This window comes from Macrobrachium rosenbergii, chromosome 22, assembly GCF_040412425.1.
Source record: "Macrobrachium rosenbergii isolate ZJJX-2024 chromosome 22, ASM4041242v1, whole genome shotgun sequence".
Taxonomy (NCBI): Eukaryota; Metazoa; Arthropoda; class Malacostraca; order Decapoda; family Palaemonidae; genus Macrobrachium; species Macrobrachium rosenbergii.
The window spans coordinates 468734-494166 of record NC_089762.1 but is presented as its reverse complement, the minus strand read 5'-3'; the positions used below and the strand labels follow the sequence as shown (position 1 = coordinate 494166).

The following is a 25433-nucleotide window of genomic DNA, read 5'->3' as shown; positions in this document are numbered from 1 at the left end:
CAAGGCAGTTAGTTACCTGACCAATACTTTATCGTATTTCCTATCTTCAAACCCTGGGTTGTAGCATTCTACCCTTTCTAGTTGCTTACTCCTGCTGATGCTATTTATCACTTTTAGTTTGTCACCTTGCTACAGATCCAACTCATTCATCAGAGTAAACATATTTAAGATATGTTTTGAATTTATAAGCTAACAAATTACATTTGGTATCATAAGTGATTACAGTACTTGGAATTGTGGCATGAAAAATAAGTTAACATTTTTAGGATGACTGAATTGTTCCAAATCTTGGGATTTTTTTTATATTTCAAAGGGGGTTTACCATGATGTATGTTCATATTGCAATGCAGATCATCCTAGACTTATATGAATCCTACCATCCAATACAATTATTAGAAAAGAAGAAATACTTTGAATGTACCATTGTCCATCCCTGATGTAGTGCATAAATGAGAATTTTACTGGGTTTTAGCTTTTATGAAACTCATGCATGAAAGGCATATACTAGTGTTATTATTGTATGCTGTTCAGATGCATTTTCTTCTTTTTTTGTTTAATATCTTTATTATTATTGTAATTCATCACTTTACATGATATATTCTGGCCATTTTGAGATGTTGACAGATGAAAACTTGGTGGCAGTGCATTCACAACAAGGTCAGAGAGTCAGTGGAATAAATTATTGAATTAAATGATCAAGCACCTTTGTAGCCTCAGCTCCCATCGAAATCTGTAGGTAGCTCACATCTAAATGGTACATGGAGCTACATTCATGCTGTCTTACCTACACACTAACGGTATAAAACATTTTTCCCCGTTTGGAGGTTAGTGTCCGTCATGTGCATATCCTTGGTCATCCTTAAAAAGCAGCATTGTACCTTTGCAGAAAAGTCTTTCATACAGTAGTAAAGATAATGGTAAATAATTTTCATGTGATATATGTGTAAAAAGATGAATTTGGTGGGGAGCTCTTGAAATGAAAAATATTGTTACGTGAGGTGCCTATTCTCTCAGGCTGACTTTTCCGTGAATCTCCCATATTCCCGTTCTCACTCAATGTGTTTCAGACAAACTCCACGCATACTGGTAACCAGGTACAGTTTTTCACGACTGTCACAAAAGACTAACTTCGCAAAATAATGTGCAATAAAGATGATACCGAAGTCACTTGAGCATGAATAAAAATTAAATAGTAATGATTATCACATTACAACAATAGTGATAAATGTTAATAAGTGACAACAGCTAAATATTGGAACATTCTGTTCTTGATATATCACATGGGTGATGTGTGTAACACACACACGCAAAGAGTTGACATTAGCCTTAGATTCCATAAGCTTTAGTAACTATGTAAGTATCAGTGATGTCAAACACAAGAGGTCTCTAACCAAAAATGACCACATCAACAAAATACAATTTTGCCCTAGTTGAGACTTATCAGACTGTTTCAGTACTTCACAAATTCCTTGCATCTTTGTAATACGAAGCTTATCATATTACTCAGTCATTTCCTGTACAGTACTATTTTCAACTTTCCACTTAGATTTCACTGCAAAGAATCATATAAATGATTAGGTATAACTTAATAATAATGCCACTATCTTAATTATCAGTATATCTGTTACATATGTAGGTATTGTTACTGATGACTGAATAACAGTAATGTTTCATTAGTTCATAATCAGGGTTGAACTCACTTTAGTGCGGCGTTGTTATATACAGCATTAGCAACAGCACTAGTTGAAATTTGTTATCCCCCATTAAAATTTTCCAACTAGTTGCCTTTCCACTATAATCCCTAGAAGTGGGAAAGGAATTTAAATGTACACAAGATTGAGAGTAGGTAAAAACTTACGTAAATTTTACTGTCTTGAGCTAAAATATATGTACCCTAGAGACACTAAGGAAGAGGAGTACAATATGTTATGAATGCATTGCAGTCCCTCTTGTTGACCATCAGCAAATGTAATACTATCATATAATAAGAATTAGAAGCAAAGTTTTGACTCTTCTTGTACAGTTTGATATTCACAAATGCAAGTGGGGGGAAAAAAATTTGATAACACTTCTCAGTTCTGGGTTTTGCTAACCTCCATCTCCCACCTGATACCTTCTTCCCTGTTGGCAGCCAGTCCATAAAACCTGTAGATACGCTTGCTCTCAGGTGTCCTGGGTTTCTAGGAAGTTTCAGTGTATCTTGTGTACTCATGGTATTGGATTTTGGAATTAAATGTAGTGTACTTCAAAAAATTCAGGGTGTAGAAGTTGTACGATATTTATTTTTTGTTATTCTTATCATGATTTTGTTATAAATAGGCAGTTGCACGTGGTTAAGATGAATTTCAATCCGTGATTTTTTTAAACTGCAGAATGAATACAAATGTATGCTTAATCACAGAAAAATAATTTATTACATGGCATACATAATTTTATGCCAGGTGATATGTATTTTTATAATAAGATAACAGTAATATGTAGTTGCACACATGAATTCATACGCTAAAGGTAAGTGTAGCATATAAGTATTTAGGTATATGCAAGGTTAGTTTGTATGAATATGTAGAGTCTAAATTACTGTAATCTTTATGAAGTAAGAAGTTAATAATTATGATCCTGCTAATGCTTGTTATCCACTTCAAAGAAAAATCTGTCTTTTTATCCTTCCATAAAACTGCCGCTGTATTTTGTATAAATGAAGGTAGTATAGCGTAACCAAAATTTATTGAATGGTACCCTAAGCTTAAAGCCATGTTGTTCGAGTTACCATATGTTTAAGACATTATCTAGATAGTTGCAGCTTTGCTTTCTATCTGCGTGACGAAAATGGTAAGAAATTGTAGTGTCAGCAGATGTGAGGGAGGAGAATGCTTTGTGGTTCTTTCTTAATGAGACTACTGTATTTACTCAGATATATCTGAATTAACTTCCATGCTTTTAATACATATTTATCTCCATTTATCTGCTCATTCATTAGTACATGTCAAATCTGAATTGAAGAAGCTGAAATCACATGTAGTTGATGAAAATTTCTGAAATTGAAAGTCCATAACCCTTTTTTTTTTTAGGTATTTTTGCTGAATATATGTAAACCTCATCAACATAACTAGGCAAGCTCTTCAATTAAAGTGGTCTCCTGCATAGGGTATTATATAGCAAACCATATCCAGAGATTATGTATGTTAAGAAAAATATACAGTACCTCCTAAGAGCAGTTTTGCAATTCAATTTCATAGCAGTCTATCTGTGTAAATATTGCCAGTTTGAATTCTCATTCAAGTTTTGCTATTGTGATTGAGGTTTTCTTGAAATTGAAGTAGAAAATGTTATTCAATGTTTGCAGCATAAATCCATAACGTTTTATCAGACTGAAAGAAAGAAACTCAAGTAATGCAAGCCTCATTCTTACTGTACTGTACTATGTATCTATATATATATAAGTGTACCATGTATGTACAGTATATATATGTGTGTATGTGTATGTGCAGTAATGACTTATTTTTATAGCCTTTAATTAGGGAGTTGAATATTACCTAAGGTAAGCTTTGAAACTGATGGTGCCAGTGTTTGCCCATCCTAAGGATTCCAGAAAACTCATACAGTGTGATCTTTTTTGTAGCATTCTGTTGAAACAGCATCAGTAATGCTACTGCTACTGATTATTGTCATAGGAATACAGATGTCAGGCCTAAGCACTCCAAACAAGAAAGAAGAGAAGAGTTATAACTCATAGATATAATAGTTTCACCTGGAAACATATGAAAACATTTCTGCAAGATACCAGCTTTCTGAGAAATAGAGGAAGCAGCATTTTGTATACCGAATGCTTCTCAAAAGTCAATTTCTTATCAACATTATGCCAAAAATCTTAAAGCAGTCACTGACATATAAAACCATACCGTTTAAATGTAATTCAGGATGCAAAGGCAAAAGTGTTCTGGACCGACTAACTACTGTACTTTGAGTTTTAGAAGGGTTAAGCTTCATGCCCCAAAACCCTACTCCACTCATGCCAGATCTCTATTCGAGGATTTTAAACAACAGCCAGAAAATTGGCATCAGTCAGTATGTTCCCCTGACCTTGCCTCAGTCACTAGTATAGATAATAACTAGCAAGGGTATAAGCACACTACCATGAGGAACACCCGAAATGACACTACTAAAGCTACTAAATTGACCATCAACACAGACCCTTTGGGTTCTGCCTATTAGAAATTCATTTCAAAATTGAAAAAAGATCCACCAATTCCTAATAATCTTAGCTTATAGATAATTTTCTTATTGTTCACATAGTCAAAGGCTGCACTAATATCTAAGATGACTCTGCATGCCTCTACACCCTCATCAAAAGCACTCCGCAAGATGGTAGATATTGACACGAGTGCATCACAAGTGGCAAAGCCTTTATGAAACCCAAATGTAATGCTGGTAGAAGGTTATTATCTTCAACAAACTTAGAAAGATGTTAGAGAGCAGACTCTCAAAAACCTTAGCTAAAACAAGGGTAATAGATATCAGCCTATATTCTGAGGGGTATGAGGACAGACTTAGTCATTTATGTACTGTAGCATTGTTACTTTTCCTCCAAACAGATGGAAAACTTGCATGTCCAACTAACTTTTGAAAAGTAGTGGCAGTCTTCAGAGCAGTGAAGTTAGCAGTATTTAAAAAAAAATAGATGGGAAAGATCCCATTGGAGTCTATGCTGCCATGCCTGTCAAACCCCAGCAGCAAAGGTTTGACTTCTCTAGATCTGTAAGGTCAATGAATACAACTTAGTCTTTGCAAAGCATGACTGCAACAATGCCAAGGACTCACCACACTTTTTGCTCACAAAGACTTGATCCAAAAATTCTTACTTCTGTTTAAGGCATTACTCGGCAATTCAGTCAGCTCCTACACAGGGAGGCATTCTAGAATCAGTTCCAAAAAGTCATGACTTAAGGGTAGACCACCAGTTATGGTCACTACTACGGGAGGGCAAAGTCTCTTTCACACCCTCATTATAAGCTTTCTCATAGACAGTTTGAGGATGATCTCTCATTGAGGATTAAAGGATCATTCAAACACAACATTTCAAGTACCTATCTAGAAAAGCTATCTTGAAGGAACAACTTGGTCCATTTCCACATTAACCTGAACCAAACTACGATCAGATGAGCCTAATGGTGAACCTACTCTGTGAATACAAGGTCAAGATGGTTGCCGGGCTGGGGTTTGGGTTCATTTATCAGCTGCTTGCAATGAGAAGTAGTGGAAAAATCAAAAGCAGCAGCACCATGGTTATCTGTGGCAGTAATTAGGTTCAGCCATTCAGTATGATGAGCATTGCAATCACCAGTGAAAATGAAACAAGCCTTAGAGTCAGTTTCCTGAACTGCTGCCATTTTGGTAACCAAGCAGGCATAAATAGATTCATCCAAATCTGGCTTCCTGTGGTTAGCAAAAACTTAAAAAGATTTTCTGGATCGGGGTCCCGTGTCACCCGGTGAAATAGTCCATTCAGCACTTATTTCTAGGTAATTCCGTTGCTAGATACCAGAGAAAGCTAAATGAAATGCTGGAGTTACTACCCCCAGAGCGAGCTCCACTAGATGGAGTCGTGTATGGAAAAGGGTGAACTACAAAAACACGGAACCTTATCCTATAGAGATTCCCAATGTCAAAAGTCCCAACGAGAGAGGTGCCGATACAAGCCCATGCACTACTCGCGGACTGTATACAAGGCAACACTAGCCGCATTCCATTTTAGCACGTTTTTTCGTTCACACGTAATTTCGTTGTGATCCTTATTTTGTGCTCTATTTTGGATTTTTTATGGAAATCCTCGCAAGGTTCTTCTTCAATTACTTGAGTACCAGTGTTTTGTTGTTTTTTAGGCGATTGAGGCTTCTTATTTTCCTTTAGTTTAATAATTAAAGGGATTTATAATGCCCGTCTCGATCTCCTCTCACGTCGTCTCTTGACCTCTCTTGGTCTTGGGTCGGCATGTTTGTTTTGTGTTTTTTATTTGTATCCCTTTTTATTTGGGATGTTTTACCATTAATGATCCCTAGCTTTAGTGGGTTTGATTAATTTTTGTTTGTTCTGTACCCATTTACTACGAGAAGTGCTGTTTAGTGTTTAGGCTACTTGCTACCCCCGGGCCCATTCGCTTTTTATCATGGCTTCATTACGAGTGATTTTTATTACGGAAGTGATGTTTAGCGTTTAGGCTACGAGCTACCCACTCAGGCCCATTCGCTTTTATCATGGCTTCATTACGGGAGTGATGGTTAGCGTTTAGGCTACGAGCTACCCCCTCGGGCCCATTCAATTTTTATCGTGGCTTCATTACGAGAAATGTTGTTGAGCGTTTAGGCTATGAGCTTCCCCTCGAGCCCATTCGCTTATTATCATGGCCTCATTATGCTTTATTTTTGTCACTCACTTCTCTTAGCCTTTGGGGATCTTATTTTCATTGGTATTGTTCACGGTTTTACTTTGTTTTTATAATTTTGTTTATTTTGTGAATTTTGTGTTCCCTTCCTGGTCAAGTGCTGTCTTGCTGTTTAGGCTACGTGGTTCCCCCTCGGGCCTATTTGCTTCTTATTTTGGCTTTATTTTGCCTTGTTTTAGACTCACTTCTCTAAGTGTATGGGAACATGATTTTCATTGTTACATTTAATTTTTGACCTTGTGCTTGGATGCTTTTGAATTTTCTTAATTTTGGGATACTTTCATTTAACTGGAGGTCGGTCATGTCCCTTCACGTCCATGTTGTGTTGGGCCTGCCTATCCTCCTACATGTACCTTATAGACAATTTTTGTTTTATTATGATTTTTTTTTTTTTTTTTTGAGTTATTGGTTAGCCTTTACCCCTCTCCTAGGCTTCCTTCCTTTACATTGCCTCAGTTAGGTTAGCCTAGGGGTTGGCGGTAACACTTTTTCCTTCGGGGGAAAAATTCGTTAAGAGGGGACGATCTCGATCTGTACGTATGAGTTTCATGTCGGTGATCTCGTTCTGTACATGTGTGTTTTATGTCTGGTGCTTCCCTTTGTTTGGTTTTGACTTGGATATATTGCCTCGTCCACCCTCTCCCTGTTTGGCTTTTCACTTAGGCTAATGTTCCTAATAAGTTAAGCTGGAATAGCGAGGGTTTACCTGCGTAGCCTATCCTAGTTCAATCCTTCTTTGGGTTGCTTACCAATGGTGACCGGGAGTGCTCTCCCCACTCCTGTTCACACTTCTTTTACCGACTATATATATGTTATTTTGTGGTTTCGAGAGTCCCCTTCTCTCCCTTTTATCCTCTGCTCTCTCTCTCCCCCTTGGTTTGTTTTCAAAGTTTGTTAACTTTCCAAGGCTTGAGAGCAATTATCCTTATTTTATGTTGTAGCCTACATCCCCTCCTCTGCATTGATTGATTGTCCTTGGTGTGTCTGAGTTGGCACTCCACCTGGACCTGGAGGTGACCAGGAGTGCTCTCCCCACTCCTGTTCACACTCCTTTATCTTTCATTGCTCTCCTGGCCGTAGGTTTTTGCCCTTCCTCTCTTTTTCTCTCGCTCTTGTCGTGCAACACAGCTTACATAGCGAGGGGATCTATGAGAATCTCTGGGCGCCGGGGAGTGTTGTCCCACCCTGGTCGCTGCTTTGGGTTACCAACCTCCTGGCCTATCCTTCCCCCTTCCTTTTACGTCGACTATTTCCCTTCGTGGTGCTTCCTACATGTTTGCACCTCACTGTTGGGATCTCATACGAGGCCAGTTAGCGTTCTCCACCTAACTGTCTTCTGCTTTATTTACTTTGCGTTCCCCCTCCTTTTTGCTACTACCTGTTCGGTGTTTCGTTATCTTGTTGGGCGCTCTCCTTGCTTACTGCTACGGCGGTTTTAGTGTTTAGCGGTCGGCGTTTATTCCCCCCACCGCTATCACTTCGTTCAGGATATCCTCCTCCGGGGTTTTCCTCTCTTGGCTTGGAGTGCGCCCACTTCGAACAGTTCATAACCTTCCCACATTTTGTTCAAACATGATCGCTTGAATGTTCCATTGACTCTGTTTTTATGTCTATGAGTTTTGTCCTGTTAGCCCGGTTTTCTCTCGGTTTTCTCCGGTGGTTTTCCTGGTCTGACTAGGCTATGGCTGCTACTGGTACTCTGCTCCGGCATCCGTTCCAGCATGCCCTTTTCTCATACGTTTTTGGCTGGTTTTGTCAAGTGCAGGGATGCTCCGCTATCCTGCAACAAACCAGCGATCACGGAGTCTATAGCTCCCATTCTGGTGCGCAGTCTGTTTTGGATTTATAGTTTGGCACGGAAGGTTATGAAGTACGCTATGCTCTCCCCTCGAGCAGGCTTCTTGATGAACCCGTAGGTTTTATATATACCTGTCGGTTTCATCTCCGCCAAACTCCGCCTCATGTGACTTATTCTTGACTCGGAAGGTTGTAAAGTATGCTATGCTCTCTCCGAGCAGGCTACTTGATGAATCCTTACACCAGTCGGTTTTATCGCCGTCAAACGCCGCCTCCTTTGGCTTATTATTAGTCGTTTGGCACCCGGCAGATTGCGTTATGCGCTATGCTCTCCCGAGCAGGCTACCTGATGAATCCGTGGTTTCATATATACCTGTCGGTTTTACCTCCGTCAAGCTCCGCCTCATGTGGCTTATTAATAGTCGCTCTTTCGAACTCCGTCTCCGGGCGGGATTCTCGTTAATTCGGTAGGTTTCATATAAACCTATCGGTTCTCCGCCTCTTGTGGCTTATTAATAGTTAATCTTTCGGTGTTTGGGCTCTCTCCGGGTGAGATTCTCGGTGGATCGGTAGGTTTCATATACGCCTATCGATTTCCTCCGCCAAACTCCGTTTCCGGGCGAGATTCTCGGTAAATTGGTAGGTTTCATATATACCTATCGGTTTTTTCTTTGCCAAACTCCGTCTTATATAACTTATTGATAGTTGTTCCTCCGGTGTCTGGGGTCCTAATTTTTCCCCCTCCTGGAGGCCGGCCGCAAGTCTCGTAACTCTTCGCTTCAAGTTAATTGTTTACGGAGAGTTTTCTGAAGACGTTGCGGCCTTCTGTCTCGTTCTCGGACCTGTGAACATCGTCCCGGAGCGATAAGTAGGTGCGGGAATAATTGAGATAAACCTTTTCCGCTTAGCTCGGAATTAGGTGAGGCAAACTTTTCCTTTAGGGGATTCGTTACCTTCTCATCCCTTTTCGACGGTTCCTGGTCTACCGTCCCTAAGGTGAAGTCAGTAAAAAAAAAAAAAAAAAAAACCCTTTTTTAAACCAAGAAGACCCGCTCCGGGGCCCTCTCAAGGACGTCTCGGAGCTCTAATCCGGTGCCATCTACGAGTTTGGCCTCGTCTTCTGGAAAGGGACACGGCCCAAGCAAAGCAAGGCAGTTACCCCCTCCTTCCTTTGTTGAAAACTCTTTTACGGGTCTCCTTATAAGGAGCTCGTTATGAGAGTCATTGTCAACCTATTAAACTAACTATCTACGTCATGGTCCATGCCTTCCCTTTCCCAGGAGCTTAAATCCCAAGAGATTAATCTCAAGACTCATTGTCAATGGATCACCTGTTAAGTCCTGCTCCGTTCGAATTCTATCGTTCGGACATCTCCACCTCTTTTCCCCTCCAGTCTGGGAATCTTGGTGCCTTCCCTTTATGCTTCCCAGCATGAAGGCACCCTCCTGTCGGGGTGTGGGCACATGGAGGTTGGTGGAAGGGCATTTCTTCCCTTCGGTCTGGTATCCTCTTATCCGGGCTTTACCAGACTGTCAGAACGAGCATGGCATCTGTCTGGCAGGATCCATAAGTGAGCCCTCAGCTAGGGCTGGACACATCGTCTCCCTGAGGACTCTAACGGAGTGGCAGGCGGAGAATTCCAAGTTCACGCCAGCTGTGGGGTCTTACCGTGCTCTCTTTGAGAGCCCAGTTTCTACCCCTTGTGCTCCGAATGTAGCCCCTCTTATCAACAGGCTTGTTTTGAAAATGTATCGCTGAGGCATTTCCGGGAGACAGATATCACAGATACATTCACAGTGAATCTTCTAACCCCGGACTACGCTTCTAATTTATTCAGCGTACAGCTCCCTAAGCTTCCGGAGTCAATTTTCGGAAGCTGAAACAGGGTGTAAGTCAGGCTTGCCCGTTCCGCCTTGAGCTGAAAAATCTTATGAACAGTTTCACCTGGAGAATTAATCTTTTCCCCAGGTGGGCGTTGTTACGGCCCGTCTGGGGCTACTATTGTTACCCAGAGCCTCCGTTCTCATGGGTGTCTACCCTACGAGCAGAAACGGTCTGATCTTGCCGGGACCTGTCCCAAGTCCGCAAGAAGTTCATGTAGTTCAAGAGCCCCCCTGCTCAGGCGGTGGTGCAGGCTCTTCAGGTCTCTGCCCCTAGACAGCCGTCAGCTCTCACTTCCAGCCTCCACCTCGATGTGTGCGGGTTCAGCCAACACATCAGCCCCTTGTAACGCCCCGTGTGTCTCTGCCTCCCCACGTGCCGCGGAGTTTTCTTTGCTTCATACGAAAACCCTAAGGAAAGAATTTTCACTAGACATTTGGCCAGAGGCTCTGACCCTCGGGGTTATCATAGAGCAGGGATGCATCCTACTCCTCTCCGAGAAATTGGGAAGGCATTCGCTTCACGGGAGGCAATCAAGCCTCCTCCTGTAGTATTTCTCATATGGGTGGGAGGCTGTACCATTTTCGGGGCCACTGGAACTTCAGTTCCTGGGCCCAGAGTATAGTTATCAGGGCCCGGGTGGAGCTGGACTGTTGTTCCCCCCAATCAGGTTCAATCAGCCTCCGGCCAGAGTTCTGGGGTCTTTGTGAATGGCCTGTCAGGCTTTTTCAGTCTGCCAAGGAAGTTCCCTTCCACTGGAAAATTTTTTCGGGCGTGTCCCGTTTGTTTTCCTTATTCATGCGGCAAGTCTCGGTTGCTTACAGTCTTGTGGGTTCGGATCCTACTGCGCCGTGGAGCCGTAACCACCTCTATAGACCTTTCCGACGCTTCCTTTCACATCTTGGTTGCAGAAAGGTCCTATCCCTTCTTGGGATTCAGACTCGGGGAGCAGGCGTACCCCTTCAGGTTCATGCCCTCCTCAATGCGGCTCCAGAGTCTTTGCCAGTTTGAACAGTACCGTGGTTCAACAGCTCCGGTATTAGGAGGCTATGCTAGCTGCATATCTAGTTGCCTGGCTCATTTGGGCACCCAGCGTCGGGAATTGCCTGAGGGCGCGGTCATTATAATCGGTTTCTAGAGTCTTTGGGCTTCTAAGTAACCAGGAAGGAATCCACCTGATTCAGGAGGGTAGCCTTCCGTAGTTATGAATCCAGTGGAAGTGGAAAGAGATAGCAAGGGCATCCTATCATTTCATCATCTCAAGCATACCTCTCCCGTGCCCAAGAAAAGGTCCTGGGTTTTCTCCAGTTTGCTTCAGTGACGGTTCTCCTTCTGAAGTCAAAGCTGGAGTTTATGACCGGGTATGGTGGAGTCAGGGGCGTGTCTCCTTGATTCCTCCTGCTTGAATAGTGGCCTCCGGCCTTGCACAACTGTCAAGTGCTTACCGAAGTCAGTTCCTCTCAGCTTTCCCCTCCGGCCTCAGTATTCCACACCGTCACCTCTCTGGGCGGGTGAGGTGGATATTTTTTGGCCCAATGAAGTACATGGTACTTAGTCGGTCACGTTCCGCAGTTCCATATCAATGCTTTGGAGGGCGGTGACAGTCTTCCTGTCCTTGGGAAACTTCTTACCCCAAGTGGTTTCCTTTAGGCTGGTTCTGAACAAAACAGCAATAGTGCGCTGCGTAAACAAGTGGTTTTGGACTCGAATTGCTTCGTTCAGGTTATGGTTCATTCTTCTCCATAACCAACAGACGCAGGTGCCTCTGTCTACCACCCTTCTCGTAGGGGTCCAAAAGGTCACTGCTTTTTCCCTATCCAGGGCCTCCCCCCTGGTGTCGGAATAGTCCTTAGGCGGAGCGTCATTCAGGTAGTTTTGTGACCTTTTCCTGGGCCTGGAAGTAGGTCTGTTTGCAACCCAATTCAGCCACAAACTATCAAGCTGTCCCGTCTGGTATAAACTCAGCCTGCGTCAGCCCCCTCAAACTCTGATGTCCTGGCTTTGTGGTCTTTGTGAATCTTACAGTTTAGGAGGAAACTGATATTGGTCCTGTTATTACTGTTTTCCTGAAATCAGTTAAGGGATCCTACTCTACTGCAGTATGGTTCTGCAGTTAAGTAACTAGCACTCTTCACATAGTTTTCGGAGCTACAGTACTGATGCGGCGCATTGGCCTCGAGGAAAGTGTTTTGTTGGAACCAGACTCACAGGCCCTTAACTTTCATCCCTAAGGTCTGTGTTCGTCTAAGAACAGTACTCCGTCCACACATTCGGTTTCCTGGTCTTTGAGTAATGTATCGGAGTTAGCTTCGGTAACCAACAATCATCTTGTTCTTACCTTTCCTTGTTAAGGAAGTCCCAAAATTTTTAATCAGCTTAGCTTCTAGTGTTAGTTTTCCTGTACTGTCTGCCCTGTCTGGGGAACCAATCAGTTTGGTTTCCCCATCAGGGGTAGTGTTGTGAATTCCTCACCCTAACTTTCTATCTACAATTGAAGGTCCTCATTTTTCAAAGGTCACCTTGGAAAGTACTCCCCTTTTACAAGGTCTGTTTCTGTGTTCAGTTTTCTCTCTTGCAGGCTTTTTAGACAGGACCTCGGTAATTTTGTCAGGTCCTCTCCTTTAAAAAAGGGGGCCACTGTCATTGGGTCTGCTATTAGGCAGGAAGTATTTTCTTAATACAAGCCTATTCAGGTGCTATTCTAAGCTCATGATCTTAGACGGTGACCACTTACATTATTTTCATTACATGAACTTAGAGGACCTTACTTATGTTCAGGGTAGAATTCTCCTAGTTTTCAACGTTTCTATTTAAGTCTTTAATAGCATAAGAATGATGTTTATTTCTCTGTTACTATTTCACCGGGTGACACGGGACCCGATCCAGAAAAAGGATTTTGACAAAGGAAAAATCTATTTCTGGAGAGGGGCCCGTCACCCGGTGACCCACCCCTGTTTTTCATTCTCTCCTCCCTTGATAAACTTCATTCTAGTGAGGTGGGTGCTAACATGGAATGCGGCTAGTGTTGCCTTGTATTCAGTCCATTAGTAGTGCATGGGCTTGTATCGGCACCTCTCTCGTTGGGACTTTTGACATTGGGAATCTCTATAGGATAAGGTTCCGTGTTTTTGTAGTTCACCCTTTTCCATACACGACTCCATCTAGTGGAGCTCGCTCTGGGGGTAGTAACTCCAGCATTTCATTTAGCTTTCTCTGGTATCTAGCAACGGAATTACCTAGAAATAAGTGCTGAATGGACTATTTCACCGGGTGACACGGGCCCCTCTCCAGAAATAGATTTTTCCTTTGTCAAAATCCTTTTATTAGTGTCTACCGCAAACTTTAACCACCTGTGTTTTACAACAACATCCACTCTCATGCAGAGGCCTATGAGATGTAGAGAAACCTTCGTTGACATACAGAAAGAAGCAATAACTTATAAAACAAGCATAAAGGAATATTTGACAATCTAACAGAATGGCAAGAGCAATATATATTGCACAGAATTAATATCGCCCAAAAATATACAATATGAAAGTTGCCCAAGATGGTTTTTTTTCATTTTTGAGGGTACTTTGAGAAGTTTAACCAATAAGAAATGTTTTTGCCCAGTCATTGAATTTTGACTGAAGTTCTGTCAAGGTACTGTATTCCATAGCATTCTTTCATTTTACATTTGATTCGTGAAAGTTTTTATCGCTTCCTTTTCAGATGCACATAAGACAATTTTTCAATTTTAAGAAAAATATCTATTTGCTCTAGAAGTGATCTTTATTTCACCAGAATTACTCTTTTGTTTCTAGGTTTTTACCACTGTATTCCTTGTATTGTTTGCCAGGAAGTAAATAAGTACAGTACAGTACTACCATATGTTAAGAAAGATTGTGGGTTTAGTTGAAGTTGAAATATAACATGTTTTTTGTTCTTTGTAAATGGCCTTATTTTCTGTATCTGAGGTTGTTAAAACCAAGTTAATTGATGAACTATGATGACAATATATCCAATTAATATGACACTTTTTTTATGTTTTATGATTCACTCTGTTATATTTTTACAAATAGTCTGTTGAATAAACACAGGAAATTAGTGTGCTGTGCCAACACTGTCTGAAGTTTAGATTTATGAGTGAATTCATAAATGTCTTTTTTATCCTTTAAACACTGAATTTTTATTATACAAAATTAAGGTTTTCAAACAATCGCCACTTATGTATACCCACATTTATGGACATTAAATGTCCCCAGACTCTACACTCATTAGTGTGACAGACAAAAAAAATCATTAGTAGTATGATGCACACACATCTTGGACCCACAGGTCACCAAGAGTCACATACCTCACTTTTCATGGCACCTGAAAATAAAACCTGAGAACCCATCTTTCAGAACCTGATTATATGTTTGAGTACCCTGGCAGGTACAAATGGACAAAAGTTGGCATCTTTGTCAGGAAGACCTCTCATACTATTTTTCTTGGATAGACACTGGATTGTATATCCCAGGTCCTCATCAACAACGAGTACACAAATAGAGAAGTCTTGAAAGGCATTTAATGAGCCCTGGAAAGTTTATACAATGAGGAACCCCACTCTGCCACCCTAGAAGACAAGGACATCATGCTCCTCTACAAAGGAAACTTCCATGATAAATATAAAGAAGATGAGCACATCCTACGTACAATCATAGAGGGAAACTTTCACCCCCACAGACTCAGAAAAGATATTAAAACTAGTTGTATACTACATAAGCAGAAAGACAAGCAGCCTGATAATGAAGAACAACTCAGCCCCTTCCACAGAGAAGAAAGCAACATATTCTGCTGCTACAAATGCCTTTCCAAGGATGCCCTGGCTCTTACATCAGGGTGACTACATTGCACCTCTCCAAGAGGATCTCCTGCCACATCCATGAGGAAGCCATTCACAGTCATGCCAGAGCTACCTGTGAGATCAGTATTAGACAAGAAGACATAATTGCAAGTATTGAAAGTATAAGAGTGTAGCAGACTATGCCACCTCCATTTCTTAGAAGTCCTACACTTAGGGGAGGCATGCATAATCTAGCCTTGACACCACTCAGGAAGTGCTCCACCTCCCAACAGCAGTCGCCTGTGGAGCACTGCTCACCAGCGCTCCTGAGCTGGGCAAATGAACCAAGCAGGAGTTGCAGGGATTCCTCTTATCTCGAATGCCCACATATGGAGATGAGAGCAACCTTCAGTGTCTGGGAGGTTTCACAGAGACTCCTTAATCCCCTGATGTCAAATAGAAATTCAGCACTGCTCCCATCCAAGTTGCTGGACCCACATATATACCAGCCAGAGAGCCTCATCCTACCAGAACCACTCTGCTCTTTATAGAGATGTGCCAAGGTGATTGAAACACTTGACACCCTTGGAAACACCCTATGACAATATTTTGCAGCATGATGGTTACCCTTGGAAGTGTCTATTGGATATGCTTAATGGAGAATCTGCAGGACCTACTCTTCACATTTGACTTGATGCTCATTGCTATATTCTTTACCATCTTTCAGTTGGACTAAATGTGCAAGATTCAGAATGACTTCAAGATTCTTTTAACCAGATATGAATATTGGCCAAATTTTTTTAAACACCAGTATTGAAGAAAAGAGAATAATTAGAAGGATTGAAAAGATTTATTGCAAAATCAGATCAGCTGATGCAGCTATTCTTTTTTAACAAAATCTGTTTAAAAAAGGTTATGCTCCCTTCACACATGGAATTAAATTGAGAAATAAAATTAATTAAAAACAAAATCTAACTTTCTATTCATATATTGTACAGCATTTGTAAGTCCTGAAAATTGTGAGCATATGACTTCACAAGTCAAATTGAGAGCTGCATTTGAGCAGAAAGCAAGGAGCCCTAGTATTTTATAAACTTTAGTTTGAAATTTACTGTTGATAATTTAAATATATATATCTAAGAAAGATCCTGTTTTATAAGGGTGCCTATAAATTCTTTTGTCAAATTTAATATAGTTATCTATATAAATATTTTATACTTTCATGCAGTGTACTGTAAAATGATATTCTGTCTTTTCTACAAGAGACTGTGGAGTCTTGGGGCATTAAAAACTGATGTGGGTACATATGAGTGATGGGATTGCCATGAAACTAACTTGAAAACACTTTGTATCCTATTTATAAATATTAAGACTGTATGTTATGCTGTTCTCTAAAGTTATTAATGATGTATTCTTTACTGCTCTCGCTCAACTTATTGGTATTCATTATTAACAATTCTCATGTTATTGTAGGAACCCTAATTGTAGTTTGCTATTTATTAAACAGTTTCTGTACCTAAATCTTACCTTTTGCTGATGCTGAATATACTCCACAAGTTTTCTCATATACATAATTCTTAGTCTAAAAATTAATGCTGTAATGTACAGTAACTAGTTCACAGGAGGTTAATAATACCTGTATATAAAGTCGACTAATGAAATGTATAGGCAGAACGAGTTTGGGTAAAACATCTTACACTAAATATACATTTTTGTAACTATGTTTGCAAATTTTTTTTACGTTCAGTTCCACAATGTTTACATGTTTGAGTAAATACCTTTTTCTAGAATGTTTCTAAACTTATAGAGAGCTTTGTTAATTGCAAAAGAACTGTATTTGTGTGTTTTGTGTCTAATATTCTTCTCTTAGACTAACCATTCTTGTGGTGTAGATACATAGGTTTGATTCTTTCTTTTCCCACTGACAGAGGGTATTCGTCGAGCATTGGCAAACCGTGGCCTTATGGCCCCCAACAGGTACCTCTATAATCTGGACGAATTCGTTGAAATGCAGGAAATCAATGAAACCTTGCAGCAGGGTAGGCCCGTAGGACTAAAGTGCATTCTTGTCAGCTTGCGCCTGTTTTATTTCAAACCCCATGTTAATTAATGTGGCCTTTTCACCCTAGTGCTGCTTGTACAAAGTTTGAGAGTCCATTTTGGCACAGAATTGTATTGTTATTAAATGTATGTCCTTACAGATTTGTATTTGAATGAAGGACTACAACTAAGTGTCCTTAGGTGTATCATATTTAATTAACTTAGTACCATATTGGGACAACAGTATAGCCCTGTAATACAGCCTTTTATATTTTGTAGCACATACACCAGTTTTTATTTTTATTTCTGCAGCATGGTATGTTGCATGACATTTTAGTTTTCCATAATGTGCCTTTTAACATATTTAGACTGAAGAGGTACTGTATTATCATGTTAAAGCCATCTCTAATTATTTTTTTTATTATACAGTATTGCATGCCGACATCTGCTGCTTTTAGCAGTAATTGTTAATCATGGCATGTTTTGTACCATTCATAAGCTTTTATGATGCTTATATGTAACCAGTTTTTAAGCCAAAAATAACACTGATGAAGTTTATTCTGCACAGACATGTTCGTTTTACGAGGTCATTGAATTACAAGTTTTACAATAAAACTGATTTTTTCAGCTGATACTGGTGGTCTAATGACTGAGGAGGACATTGTCAATCGTACCTGTGAGCGTGTTGAAATCATGGGCTCTATAGTGTCTGATTCGGCTCCATACCTATATCCATTCATTGTGGAGTATTCCCTCATTGGAGCTTCAGTGCTCTACATCATGTGGAAACACATTGGTCGCAATCCAAGGTAATTATTGCTTATGAAACTCTTTTGTTTCAGATTAATTTTGTGCTTTATAGCTATTCTGAGAATGTAGTGTAGATATGGCTGGAGTTCATAAAAAGACAAAGAAAATAATTGTAAAGTAATTAGTATAATTACAGCCTACAAACTTTTGTAATGTAGTATTGAAGTACCAGCTGCATAAAAGTAGTAGTAGCTCAGAATTTTGTTACATAATAGGTAACTTGACAGTATGTTGATCTTTGATAACTGTGGTTGGATTTTGGATTTTACAGTAGCAAGGAAATTGCTTACAAGAACAAACTACTGTTTTACAATCTTAATTTCCAGAAGAAGGTTGAAGCAGGTCAAGGAGTAACAGTCCACACTCCTTTGCATTATTCATAGTTTTTCATTGCACCAGCCAAACAATTCAACAGCCCAGATCATGTTTTTTTTTAAACTGTCATATTAAAACATTATTTGACAAGGCATTGTGGAAGACGAAGTTCTTACAGAACCTTCAAAAACCATGAGCTGAGAATTTCCTGCAATATCTTCAGAGTCATATATGTACAAAGAAAATTTTATTGTTTATTTCCATACCTTAGTATAGCAGTATGGGTAAAATATTTCTTGAAATGCAGCACCCAATTTTTTAATGCTATTATCATAAAGGTCCATTGCATCACACCTCATTGGGGGTAATGATGAAGATTTTTCATAAAGTGGAGCCAATTCAACTTCATACTTTTTATTTTTTGTATTTATTTATTTATTTATTTATTTTTTTTTTTGGCTGCTGCCGTAGGCACAAGTTTCTCTAGTGGTAGAGAGGAGTTTTTTTTTTCTTTTTTCCATCTTGCGGTATTCAATGCCATTTCGACACCTCAGTAGAATTCTCCAGAGAAAAATTTGAACTCTGGGCAGAAGTATCAGTCCAATTTATTTCATTTGCCCTTCCCCTTTCTTTCTAGTATCCATGGTTTTCTATTATACTTGGATGAACTGAATGCAAGTAACTAAAATTTGTGTTCCGCCATGGATTCATCGGTGAGAAATGGGAAAACTAAACATTTTGGAGTTGAATGTTTCCTGTTTACTCTCATCTTGATGGTGTATTTCATAGGCTAAACATTTATACTGAAATACAGTTACATTTAGTACTGTAAGATTGAACTCGGTAGGAAGAAATTATAAATAAGAATTTTCATAGAAAATGTCCTGGAATACTTATAAGAATGAAATAAGTTCTTTAAAAAATAAGCTGTTAAAATACATGTTCTGGAAAATGAAAAAAACTGTCCCTGATAAACTAAAGCCTCATGTACATAGTGTTGGAATTGATTACAGAAAATAATTCCATTTACCTGTCATATCTTAATGTAGACTCAGTAGCATAAAAAAAAAAATCATGAAAATGGCATACTGAAAAAAGTTGAAAACACTATTTCTCTCTGACTCCTCCATTCACTTTCTGAATCCTTAAAATTTCACTTAACGCACACTAATCACTTTCAAACACAGTTGCTATACAGAACTTGATTACCATAACTAAGCTACATTTTACGTAGTATGTCAAAAATCTTCGTGCTGTTATACACGACAGATGTATATCAGTTTTATTTGTATGATACAGTACTATGTTTTTTAATTTGCTGTCTGAGTGGCAGGAAAAGGCTTAGATGGCAAGATGAACTGGAGGAAGATGCTTAGAAAAAGTTGGAGATGTATTAAGGCAACCAACCCCATAGCTTAAGGATAGCAGTGGAGGTGAAGTAAACAACTTTATTTTAAAATTCTGGATTTATTGTGTAATTTCAGTGTGATAATTTTCTCAATTTTTGCAAGATCATCTCTCATCCCCATTTGGATTGCAGTTAAGGGCTTGGGAACCATAGCTTGTAAGGGACTTATTACTTTTACCATTGACCAGCTAAAACTTCATATATTACTGAATTACATAATTGCACTTGAAGTTGGACATGCTCATCACTAAAGCTTATCTATACCAAAAGCACATAAGAAAACACATGCTCGGACTGTGGGAATGGCATAGGGAAAGCAGACTAATCAGCTTCTACATACTGTTGGGTATTTAAATGGTGATTCACAAAACATTTGGTTGATGTTAATGCCTCTGTGCCTGAGATTTTTCTAATTTCTGGTTGCATTTTCTTCACGACGTCTGCAGTCTTTTGTGTTCACCAGATATAGTGTAATGTTGATTTAACAGAACTTTAGAAATTCCAGGGAAGTTTAATCATCTATAATAATAAAAAGGTAAGGCAAACATGATTATCAGATGGGAGCAAATAAAATATAAATAATTCCTGTTACTGTAAATAAATGGTGGAACTCCCTCAGGCACATATAATAAAAAGAACAATAAATCATAGTGCAAAAGATGTAGCCTATACCCTAAAGCTTATTGGAAGGAAACTCCAAAATTTAAGTACCTAACAGAGCTAATCATAAAAGAGGCATGCAGGAATATATATATTAATATAGTGTCAAATTCTAGAATAGCCTGGCCTTATCTAACTAGAGGCTTATGCACACTGAAGAGAGATCAACTGGAAAAAACCAGTTTACTGTGTTCATCAAGCAGATTCAACTTTGTGTGAACAGGTAACTGAATTAGTTAGAAGAAAATCTAATGGAAGTAGGATTACTGAGAGTGACACCCTTCAACAAGCCATTTTCTCAGGAATAGAGTGCTGTTTTTGAATCACAAACATTTTCAGATGGTCATTCTTCTTCATATTTGGGAATTCTTCTGTGGAGGAAGCTCATTGACAGAGATCTCTCAAGTGGGGCCAAGAATTAGCTTTTCTCCCTCACACTATACAGTGCTTATATAAAGGTCTAGGAACCTGGATTCTCTGATAAAAGGTCTGTATTGTAAGTGGACTTGAAAGAGTCTGTATTCTGAGCACTACAACAAGCGACATTATGGATGATGCAATACCTATAAATGGTGACCATTCTCTTGTGATCACTGAAAGTACATTAGCCTTGTCACCAAGTGTGTGGTTAACTGTTTAGTAACAGCAGATGTTCTTGGCATGCATGCCTTTTGCATCTCAGAAGTGTGTCAGTGACCAAAAGCACTTGTCTTACCAACAAAAAGAAAAATTGGGAATTTGAGGCCTTCATTTTTAGACTAGGCACTGCACAGTAAGGTGATGCCAGTGTAGAAAAAGCACACAATCAAGGTGGTTACAGACAGCTGTCCATGTTTGTTCAGTTATTGTTATTATTATTATTATTATTATTATTATTATTATTATTATTATTATTATTATTATTTCAGAAGATGAATCATATTCACATGGAACAAGCTTCCAAAGAATGTGGTGTTCATTCGGAAGAAGTAACAGAAAGTAATTAGAAAGAGGAGATCAGTTATTAGAAACATAGATACATTAACAAATAGATAAATAAATGAAAATATGAGTAAAATATTAAAATACAAGTCGAATTGTATTAGGGGTAGTAATGTATAGCATGTTTGCTTGAACTTCTAGTTCCAATTGCACGACATCCTCAGGGAGACTGTTCAACAGTTCAACAATGTGAGGAATAAAGGCACAGGCACAGTAAACATAAGTAAAGCCACTGGGGCTTGTGCCCCATCTTAGAACTGAGTGCAATGAATTAGTATCTCATGCAGACACTGTTCATGGTGTAAGCAGTGGCTTTGGTCCACTATTACATCTAAAAAAAGAATGGGGCCATGTGGGCACAAGAAAAGGAACTTCTCAAGTAGAGTAGGAGTTATGACTTCTGGAATTGACCACAAGGACAACTTATGTTGGAGAGATGTGTACACAGCAGTCACTCTTGTTCACATGACAGAAGACAGGATCCTTGTCCTTGATGCAGGATTGTAAGACTCATGAATAAGCCACAGATTCTTCTGTAGAAATTGTCAAGCTGGATATCCTCCCAGACCTCCTCAGATAATATTTGGATAAAGTTTGTATGTTGTCAACATACTGAGAACCTCACTGTAGATATTGCACTGGACCCCTTCCTCCAGAGGTTTTTCTATTCACAGCTGGTATAAGAAGCCCACCTGCTATACTTTGAGACTGCAGAAATGTGATACTCATGAGAGGTGGCCTACATGTAACCTTTTGGAACTGAAGAAAGCATTTCTTAGGTCAAAATTTCTTCCTTTTTCATTTTAGGAGGCAAAGTGTCAGTTTTATGACTTACAGTACAACCAAAGCACCATCCCTCACAATCCAAAGGGGCATGAGCTTGTACAGACTATAACTTGGCCGTGAAATTTATTCCCCCGGAGCTGAGATCATTTAGGTAGAGATCATTCCAAGGCTCTCTCTGCAAATCGTCATTGGAATGGTTAAACTATCCACATGTATACAGAGATTTGTGATAGCAGTGGTACATCACTCTAGCTGAATGTAATTCACAACTAACCCTCATCCACAGCTAGAACTTTGTACTCTGTTCATTCAGAAACATCCTTTACTATTTGTTATGGCATTTCTATGATGTGCAATCCAAAATCAATTACCTTTTATGCCACATAAACTATGCTACATTAGTCACTTCTGGGATGACCTAGTGATGGCATGGGTACTCCCAACTACTTGTACATATTCCTTGACTTGTTTGCAGTGGAATATGGACATACTGACTTGGGGTCTAACATTTACAGACCACAAACAATTACTCTTATGACTGCCTGAGCCCAGATCTACCCATGCATGCACAGTACTACCAGGTGACTGTTGTTTTATTTTTAATAGAGACTGCAAATTTGTGGGCTTGAAATGGGCTAAATGTAGATAATGAGTGCATGTGAAGAAAAAATTCTTTTAAAAATTACATATGTAGCCCACTTATTTATTTTTCATAAAATGTTTTCCATTGTGTTGGCTTTGGATAAATGTTACTAAATCCTTACTGATGTACACGTACCTAAATTGATTTACTTCAGACTTCATTCTTAGAAATAAAAATTATTCTCTCATTGCTGATGTTACTTTTTCTCATCATTGATATGTAGATACCATGATTGTAGCCATTCCCATTCTTTGATATGCTGCAAACTTTAATAAGTATAAACTAATAACAGATTAGTAAGTGTCAAATACATGCAGATTAATGAAAGATCAGTGGAATTGAAATCACTGTGGTACAAAAGAGGACAATCAAATCAGAGGAGAGAATTTCTGTGAGTAGTTAAGTGTAAGCATAAAAAGAATTTAATTAGGAAAATTTGAATGTTTTAAATTATATTCTACTTCTTTATTGTGAGTCTATGAAAATAACTGAACTAAATTCTTGAAGTCAAGCAAGAGAATTTGGTATTTTTAATAAGCGTTATTTCAGTGGAATACTAACTTTTCTTAGTTAGTGTGTATTCCTTGTCTAATGGAATCAGTATCCAGGTTTTTCATATGATGCTAGCTTATCTGGTTGGCAATGCCAAGATCTCTTATTTTCCTAAAGAATGCAGGTATGAAACTCTTTTTGGAAGTTTTATGGATGCTACTTGCATACTGAGGGAGCTGCAAGAACAGCGTTTAAGGAAGGTTGCAGATATGAATTTCTTTCCATTTTGTCTCAAACCAGAAGGATATAACACCCTTGAACTCTAACGTGTTTTAAATTGAGCATTGTTGCTCTGTTGTGTAAAAGGTCATTAACTTTTCTCTGTTTTTCTATGTCAAGTAGCATCAATACTATTTCTCAGCCATTCTCAAAGTGCATCACTTCCAATTTCAAGAGGTCATCTGCATGGTTGACCGTCATTTCCGACTGAAAAATATTTCTATAATTAAATTTTGAATGATTGAGTAGCTTAGATACTGTGCCACTTCCAGGGCAAAGTTCATTTGGCTACGTGAAGCTGTTCAGTTTTATTTATTATTTAATAATTTCTTGTATAAAGACTGGATTAAGTATCATTTGTTTGCTGCATTCTGTCTTCAGACTTTATCAATAAAAAATATTGCTGGAATCACAATGGGAATTTAACTTTTTCTTGTATGCTATACACAAACAAACATTCACTCAGCCTCTGCTGGAATTCTCATATTACCTTGTTTACTAGAACGTCTTTCATTGTGTATTTGCTATGAAAGCAAATGTACTTTATTCAGTAACTATGATAGCAATTCACTTAACCATTGCTGGCTGGTCTTACGAGGAACCCAATTTCTTTTCATGCACTGTATCCCATCTTCATTGTGTTAACTTAAATTAGTTTGTTTAATGGGAATCTCATGTTACATGATCAGGAAAAAGTTTGTCCAGCCAACTTCGACTATCACTGTAGGATTCTAGATTCAGGTATACATGCTTGAGAAATGCACAAGGTAATTTACAGTCATCATGATCAGGCATATGTGTCAGTTTATTAACTACAGTAAAAGGCACAGTTCCTAGGGAATTGTCTCTTAGGTTCCTACCAGTCAAGAAAAAACAGCTCATCTTACAGAATATGTACTGGTTACTCAAGTGGTAGTTGTCATACAAAATTCCTATCAGCTAGGGACTAATAGAAGTTTATCTTTATCAAGTAAAACGTGTATGGAAGCACATAAGAGCTGTAAAAGATTTTTGTATCGCAATTCATGACAAAAAACACTTCTTAGACAGCTTTATGTCATTTCTACTATGTGGACATTCTGGTAGTATGATGAAAGATGGAAGTCTTGCTCTGATCTTAGAGCATTCCATGAAACAATGCAGAAAAAAATATATTTTGGCTGATAAGACTAATGCTTGCATTGCTGATGAATGAAGAAAAGAGGTGATGAAAATTGCTAACATTCATATTGGCAGATAAATGTTTTATCTAGAATCAGTTGAGAGTAGAAATTTTAGTTCTTTTTAGTATTTTTTCAACCTTTAGTGTGAAGCTATGGCATGTAAAACAGTTTTGTTTAATCAAAAGCCCATTACTCATGCAGCCCACATTCATGGTCTTCAGATATCCTGGAAAATATCCTGCAGCTTTTTGTATAGTAAACAAAAGAAGAGTGATAGTAGCTCTGTGCATGTGCCACCTGGATGTATCGGTACAGTAATCACTTGCCTCACTTTTTGTGTCTGCAGCTTCGTGACCAGCTGAATAATATTTTATAGACTGTTCCCACTGCAAGATTGTAAGAGGGTCGTTGATCTTAATTCATTACTTTTTTTAATTCCTCCGTATTTGATCCTTTGCAATTTAGATAATCATTAATGTAATTATACTCGTACATTAATGGGTAGACAGCCTTTGCCAGTTTCCAGAAAATATAAGACCATTGCTTCTTTGGTAGTCGTTGGCATTTCGTCTACTGTTTTATCATGTGAAGTGTTAGATGTTAATTCAGTAATGAAAATTAAATAATTTTCCAAAGTTAGTTTTTGCTTGCATTGCTAACTTCAGCTTTACTTTAGGATTTTTACCATTTCAGTTATTCTTACCATTTTTTAAATTTTTTAAATTTATACAGGATTGTATTTTGCATCTGGGATTTTATTTATGAAGGTGTCAGTAGGTAACAAATCATTTGAGAAGAATTTTTAGTACACTCACTAAAAGAAACTAGATAGGAGCTTCAATTAGGATGTCATGGATAGAGTTTACGAACCCCTATGCCGTACTAAAAACAAACACTGTCTCTTTGCTATTTTTACTGATACATGTAATCTT

General features: G+C 38.8%; 1 protein-coding gene across 16 annotated transcripts in view; it reads left to right on the top strand.

Moving 5' to 3' along the window:
• OtopLa (Otopetrin-like a) overlaps positions 1–25433 on the top strand; it is a 491407-nt gene that overhangs the window by 455055 nt on the left and 10919 nt on the right. For 10 of the 16 annotated variants that reach the window (XM_067124076.1, XM_067124075.1, XM_067124080.1 and 7 more), the window contains 2 exons: positions 16853–16963; positions 17593–17773. In XM_067124076.1, coding sequence (XP_066980177.1) covers positions 16853–16963; positions 17593–17773 — 292 coding nt within the window. The remainder of the gene's footprint in view (positions 1–16852; positions 16964–17592; positions 17774–25433) is intronic. The other 6 variants (XM_067124085.1, XM_067124087.1, XM_067124086.1 and 3 more) reach the window with 1 other exon arrangement.